This window comes from Cynoglossus semilaevis, chromosome 10, assembly GCF_000523025.1.
Source record: "Cynoglossus semilaevis isolate Cse_v1.0 chromosome 10, Cse_v1.0, whole genome shotgun sequence".
Taxonomy (NCBI): domain Eukaryota; kingdom Metazoa; phylum Chordata; class Actinopteri; order Pleuronectiformes; family Cynoglossidae; genus Cynoglossus; species Cynoglossus semilaevis.
This window is the reverse complement of record NC_024316.1, coordinates 3,712,425-3,720,034: the sequence shown is the minus strand read 5'-3', so window position 1 is coordinate 3,720,034 and position 7,610 is coordinate 3,712,425. Positions and strand designations below refer to the sequence as shown.

General features: G+C 37.6%; 1 protein-coding gene across 4 annotated transcripts in view; it reads left to right on the top strand.

Annotated features, from left to right (window-relative positions):
• Nucleotides 1–7,610, top strand: part of cacna2d3a (calcium channel, voltage-dependent, alpha 2/delta subunit 3a) — a 128,425-nt gene that overhangs the window by 51,905 nt on the left and 68,910 nt on the right. For all 4 annotated transcript variants that reach the window (XM_025059138.1, XM_017036189.2, XM_025059136.1 and 1 more), the window contains one exon: nucleotides 5,858–6,020. In XM_025059138.1, coding sequence (XP_024914906.1) covers nucleotides 5,858–6,020 — 163 coding nt within the window. The remainder of the gene's footprint in view (nucleotides 1–5,857; nucleotides 6,021–7,610) is intronic.

The window sequence follows — 7,610 nt, the reverse complement described above, 5'->3', positions numbered from 1 at the left end:
GCCGCGCAGGCGGGGGCGGGAGGCGCGGGGGCGGGGGCGGGGGCATCACTAGCAGGTCTCCTCTGCCCTCTGCAGCCAATAAAATCCTTCCTCCGAGGATGGAGACAAACAGCACTTCCTGCCAAACATGATGCTCTCTGAGTGCAGCCTCAGTCTGCAGGGAGCAGTAGAAGAGAGAGAAAAAATGCCTCACCTTCTCTTTCTTGCTCTTTATTCTCATCTCCTGATGACAGGATTAACCAGAGAACTGGGGTGGAATGGCTTTTACTGCCTCGTCTTTATACCTGGTGAAAAAAAAAACAACGTCTTTACTGATCGTTTAGGACAGGGATCCCCAAACCTCGATCAGTGCCGGTCTGTAGGTCATTTGGTACTAGGCCACAGTTAGTCCAGTCATATCTATGTAGTTTTTCTTATTAAAAGATAAAACAATTGTTCATTCACACTCTGATACTAACAGAATAAAGTCTAAAAGATGTTTTATTTTGAATATTTAATGATTGCTCAACAATGGTGTGGTATTACCGGTCCACAGTAATGGCTGATATATATCTTGATACAAAAAATGCTGCTTTAGGCCTTATTTCAAACATCAGCAGTTCAAGAGAATACATCCAAATACTTTTTTTTTTTTGCTCTGTAGGCTCTTGCTTAAAATATAGCACACCTGACTTGTTCTTCGCTGTCTTAGAGTCATTGGTCTGCATTGACTTGCTGGACTCCAGTCTTAATAAGTGACTTTGACTATTTTAATTTATTTATATTTTCTTCAGTTTCTCAAACTTTTCTTTTTAAATGTTACAAATTTCACATGTTTATTTTCACGTCTTTATTGATTGTAAAATTTACCCTTAAAAAACCCACTCCAAACCACCGTCACTCTTTTTTCATCTTGCACACCCCGTAGTGGTGGCCCAGCTTGTGCGCTCCCGGAAAATTTACCCTTAAAGAAATCATCTTGCACACCCCCTAGTGGTGGCCCAGCTTGTGCGCTCCCGAAATTACGGGAACCACACTTTGGAAATCTCTGATCTAGACCTTTTTTTACTGAATGGAGAATGGAACAGGCTGCCCCTTGGTTGTACCAAGTATGTGATTCTTCTGGGAATCGAACCCAGGACTCTCTGTTTGCGAGGCCGACGTGCTTACTGCTACATTATAAAACCACTAGGATGTATTGATCTCACACTTCCTGTGTTAACAGCAAATCTGTTGCAACAGGCTGTCCCTCGGAGGCACCGAGTATGTGCTTCCTCTGGGAATCGAACCCAGGACTCTCTGCTTGTAAGGCCTACTACTTTGCAGAGTGTGGTATGTGGTATGTGTTGCAGTGCTATAAATATGACATGGCTAACGAAGTAGTTCAAAGACAGGACAGAGTCATGTAACCACACTAAGTCTTCTCTCCGCTGTTGACTCCGTTATCTTGTTTATTCAGTGATCACCTGTGTCTGCAGCCGATGGCTGTTTTCCACTCACATTTCCACACTGTGGAAAGAAGAGCGGGGATTTTCACACCTACACTAACCTTGGAAAAATCAACAGGGAGGAGTAAAACCAAGTGAGGACTAGAGCTGAGAAAACACAAACTCTCACCACATCTACCTGCCGGCACAGCCGCAGCTATAGATACATCTGTGAATCTGAAGGATTAAAACACAAAAAGAAAATCCTGTACAATGACAATACATTTGTTAACTTTTTTTCCGATTGCACAGAGGCTAGACCTTTCTGAAGGTGGAATTTATTAAAGATATTAAAATGCCTAAAGTGAGACACTTCATAAGGAACTGAAGGAGCGCATTTACCCAAATTGCTCAGTGTGATTATGCAGCAGCGAGAGTTGACGGTGTGCTCAGAGATCAGAGATAAATAACGGTGTTCAGAGTGTGTGTGTGTGTGTCATTCTAGTACCTTCCTTTCTAAGTGCTCACATAATGTGTTAGTTTTAATCTCAAATGAAAATAGTGAAAGATAATTGTAGATACCTATAAAATGAATAAATGCCTTGTTTGGTCTGTCCGACATAAAATCCCTTTGTTTCCCTATGGAATTATGGAATTGGCACAGGAGAACCAAAGCAGAAAATATTTAGGGCTATTTGTCAATGAATGCACAGTATTTAATTAATATATGTAATATATACATATATAAAATATATATGTATATATAAAGTATATATGTAAGAATGTATATACAATACATTTATATATACAGTATGTATGCATGTATGTATATATTTACACTATGTACTCTATGTACATATATACATATATAAATATAATATTATATATATGTGTATGTATGTACAGTGTTCCCTCTCTATATCGTGGTTCTCCTTTCGCTCCCTCAGTACATCGCAGATTTTTAAAAAATCTGATCTTGCGAAATTTTCGCTATATCGCCAATTATAGCAAAAAATAAACTAAAAGAAGTTACAAAAAAAATATACATATGAACGTTTAGCCTTAAAAATGTGGATTTTCATTACTTCGCAATTTTTCCCATCTCGTGGTGGGTCTTGGAATGGAACTACCGTGAAAGGTAGTGTATATATATATACACATATATACATATATACATATATATGAACAAAGATAAATAAAAACAAAATTGCATAAACTAATAGCACATTTCATTTGAAAATACTGATAACTGTCTTCTAAGGAACGGTCACTTAAACTTTGAAGCACTTTTTTATACTATGGTTCAGTTAAAAAAATTAACACAAACAGTGTTGATCAAATAAGTCTCACCAACAAAGTGACTCAGTGAGTTGGGAACGTCTGATTTAGCCAGTGTATCTTCTGTGAAGTGCAGAAAATGTTCATGCTGGCTCTACTCAGAACTAGACAGAGAGGGAAGGAAAAAGTCAAATATGTGCAGCAGACGGTAGAGGAGCCGACAAGACAAGGTGAGGAAGATTAGGCCATCACTAGGAGGAAGTCAGAGGAGGCAGGGAGGGGAGGGCTCGAAGGAGAAACAAGAGGCGAGACACAAAAAACAAATGAAGACAAGTATCAAAATGACAAAAGAGAAACGACGCAACTGCAGAGTCTGAATGTGTTTCATTAAAAAAATGGCTTTTTCTGAAATCCAATAGATTTTCTTTTGATGGATTCAGATTATTTGTATATTGTAGAAGTTTTTAATCATAGCATTTTCTCCCATCTTTTTACACATTTTTCTTTATTTTATTCTTATCAATTTCTCATTTTACTATATTGAAAAAACGTTTTATTCCTCTCAGTATTTTTTTTAAATTATATTCATCATATAGTCTGTTTCCATTATAGTTTCTAGCATTGTGAAACTGAAACAAAAAAGAAAAACAAAAACACAACTGCATATATGTCTTTGCATAATATTTATTTACTTTGGAAATTTGGTATGGAGATAGAACTAGTCGCCCTCTAATGACGTGTGTGTGTCTGTACTGTCTGTACCGATCTCCCAGTTCGAGGCACTGCAGTGTTAAAGATCCACTCGTCAACACCGTGATCAGGCCTGCATTAGTGGCTGTGGACTCTCCTTCACTGCACCACACACCCACGCACACAACGATAAACACACACTTTGTAAAACCTTAATGCACCCACCCACCCACACGCGCACACTTTAAACCGTCACAGACACACTTACGCGCTCCCACACTGTTAAAACTCAGCTGAAGGGAACCAATTTGATCCAAACGAAAGGCCACACGCTGTGAATTTAAACAAGTTAATTATCAGACTCATTAAGCAGCGTTTGTTTAACTTTTTCAAATCCATTTTAAAAAATCATATAGATGCTGTGTGTGAGTGATGAGATGCTGTCAATTACAGAGCCCAGAACAATGCTCTAGAGTTCTGAAGGCAGAGCTAAAGTCCAGAGAGACACTGGAATTACTGACCCAGTTTCCTGTGCTTATATATTTTTTTTTTTCTTTTTTTTACCTGAGTCACTGTTTGAGTTACAGCTCCTTTGCTTAATTTTCTAATTTCAAAAAAACGACTTTGTAACTAATTTCCTTAATGGATAGCAAATTGCAAGCCGTCTTTTCATGATCGCGCCTGCTGCTTCACAAGAACAAATGTTCCCACTAGAACAGATGTGGTGAGGTTCTCTCTCACTCCTAAGAAATGTTCTAACTCTAAGAAAAAGAACCTGGTGAAAGCATTTGGGTCAGATGTTAAAAGGTGATGATGTTGAGACAGGTGACTGTAGGAATAGGTTTTAATCTTTGGAGGATTACAAGAATAGGAGTACAGCGAACATCGAGCAACAAGGTCTGGTCCTCTGCAGGTGTGTTCTTTTGGGTTCTCCTTTATCATCTTTTTTAGTCATATCCTGTGCATTTGTTAGCAGCTGTTTGCTTGTGCATGCTGGGGCTAAATTAAACTTGTGTGTGTCCCAGATTCACACAGTCAAGATGTTACTTTCAGGTCAAAACTGTTTCACTGCTGCTAAAAATGGGATTTTTTTTTTCCATTTTTTTAACACATTTTTATTTATTTTTTTGTTTTATCTGAAAGTAACTCCCAGGAGCTTCGGGGTCTCCTGTTCAATGAATACAAAGGCACAGAAATACAGTTACCTTATGTAAGATGCAAAAAAAGGCAAAGTAAAATATATTTTTAGTTTAAAATTCCATGTGCACACAGGAGTGTTTTATTAAAGATAACAGCTGAAAGTGAAAATCAGATTTATCCAACCGTAACATTGAAATGCAATATTTCTTTATCTTCTCTATCCTTATCTGACCATATATGTACATATATAGTCAGTACATATGTAGTCTATATATATATATAGTCTATATATGTACATACATATATAGACTATATATGTATATAGACTACATATGTACTGACTATATATGTACATATATAGTCAGTACATGTAGTCTATATATATAGTCTATATATATGTACATACATATATAGACTATATATGTATATATGCACACATGTATATACATATATATGTATGTATGTATATGTACACACACATATATATAAACATATAGATGTATATGTATGTATATATGAGTTTAATCTGTCTGCATTTTCCATTACATTAAAATAACTAAAAAACAACTAATTCGTTCCAACCCTCCCCCCAGAAACATAATATTAATTAAATAAAAATGTCCTACCCTTATATAAACATGTTGAGATGATATTTGAAGCTCCAGGTGTTTCACAAAACAAAACGTCTTCCCACAGTCTGTGCAAATAACGTGTATCCACTGAGTATTAGAGTAACGAGTAATAATTGTCTGTGCAAATAACATGTGTATCCACTGAGTATTAGAGTAACGATGGGCAGTGGATTTATTCGATACACAGTGCTTGTCCTTCAGGCCATGCATTAAAAAGATTTAGTTTTTTTCAAAATAATCATGTGCTGTTGAGTTCACAGTAAATTGTGTACCAGCATGTATCTGGTCTACTTTAACTTTGTTAACTTTCATGTACTTGAGCATCTTTTGTTCCATCTTCAGATACAGTCTTTCACTCACTATATTTACCTAGTGCTACGACTTATTAATAGTCCGCCTAGTATAAGCAAGAATAACTATAGTCGCAGCAGAGCAACTGCAGCTCAGGCAGGAGTCTGGAGGAAGATCTGCTTCAGCAGATTTTCTCTGTAGCAACTCACATGTATGGGATGATACATGGATTCAGGTAACCTCCGTACAAAAGCTGTTCTCTGCCTCAGCACTTAGTGATTCCACTCTGCATCCGCATGTAAAATATCACGATTCAGCAGCTTCCACATTTCATGTCATAACAACACCAGCCTGGTTACTCTTTGCCTTTCTTATTTTTAATATTTGCCCTTTTGCTTTTATCCATGTCCTCCTTTCCAGTACGAATACTTCAACGCAGTGCTGATCAACGAGGTGGACGAGGAAGGGAACAGCGTGGAACTCGGAGGCGAGTTCATCCTTCAGCCCAATGACCACTTTAACAACCTTTCAGTCAACCTCAGCCTCAGTGTGGTCCAGGTTCCTACCAACATGTACAACAAAGGTACAAGTACTAGTTCCTTTTCCTCTTTGAAACGTGGGACTCTGCCGGAGTAACTAAAGTTGATTCTGGACTCGGGTGTGTGTATGGGTTCTCTGAGAAGACGGAAAGTTCTAAGAAGAATTGTGCAAAATCATTATTTATAAATAATTTTAAAAAATTCTTCATGTTCTGAAAGTTGAATGTGGAGTGCAGATATTGTTTCTATGACGATTGAGTTGAGTTGAGAGACAGTGGGCTGAGATTTTTTTTTTTTTTTGGTCTTGTACGGAGACATCTCTGAACCTAAGGAAGATCGAGAGTGTTCCCCTACTAACAAACGTTTTGACACCAGTGACAAACTTTTAGTTGTAGCAACTTAACAATGCCCTGGCCGGTGAATTAGGATATTTAAAAGCTCAGTAAAAGGTAAGGATCCACCAATCTGATTTCTTGGTCCGGATACCGGTACCTGGGCTTTCTTGAACCAACAGACTCTATGTCCCAGAGACTGACGCTATCAGGCCTGACTTGGACATTACTTTCCTAACTTCATAAAGTTATTTTCATGCTGTTGGTTGAACGTTTCTTTTCTTCTCAGAGCTTTCTTTTTATACTTTACCTAAGAACTCAGGTTCAAAATCTCTGTACAGCTGACTCTTTGTTACTTTGTGTCTTCTGTCTACCCCTGACCTGCCAACCTGTATGCATGCAGGTACTGGGATCAAGATACACTGGTACGATACGCCTCTTTAAACTATTTAGCCAACATCCCATGCTCATATCGGATCTTTAAATCCCTGATAGAATAACCTCTTTGCCACCTGCTGACTTGATTAGCAGTCAAGTATTTTAAAAGTCGTCCTATTTTTTTTTTGTCTACATAAGCTCAAGCTGTAAAACGTTGTCTGTTTGTAGAGACAGAACGTCATGTCGGCTCTTACCCCCACCTCGTAGAGGGAAGGAGAGTGGAAAATGATTTAGAGGGAAAGTAGGTTAATTCAGACTGATGGAAGGTCTGAGCAACAGATTAATTACAGCAACGTGGAAACAAGAGACAGAGTGAGGGAAAGTGATGGGGAGGACGAGAGAGAACTAAATGGAAAGGAATTGGATTAGCGTGCAGCAAATGCCTGTGTCACTGTACACGGGTGTAGAAGCTTTCCTATGGGTGATGTTCAACAAATGTGATTTTCATGATGCAATACATGTGAATATAAAAATATTAATAATATAGAATGAATATTTAGCATAATAATACTTTTATTTATATATAGTTATCATGGAATGTTTGGCAGGTTTGACGAAATATCCAACACATGTAGCTGGGCTTCAGCCCTAAACCACTATCTCTCTTTCTGCTAATAGTATTTCAATCTATATTTTAAAATATATTCTCATACTAAGGGAATGCAACCATCTACATTAGTTGGAGAGAAAACTAAATAATTTTGGATAACCACATGTCTTGAAAAGTAAAAAAGGCAAAGAAAAAAAATTAGATCATTTTGTAGCCTTTACTCTTTCTACCTAAAATATATATACTTGCTGCAATTCATAGTTGATGTACAAACCGAAAGTCTGCATAAATTCCCCAGCTCTCTCCTTTCCCTA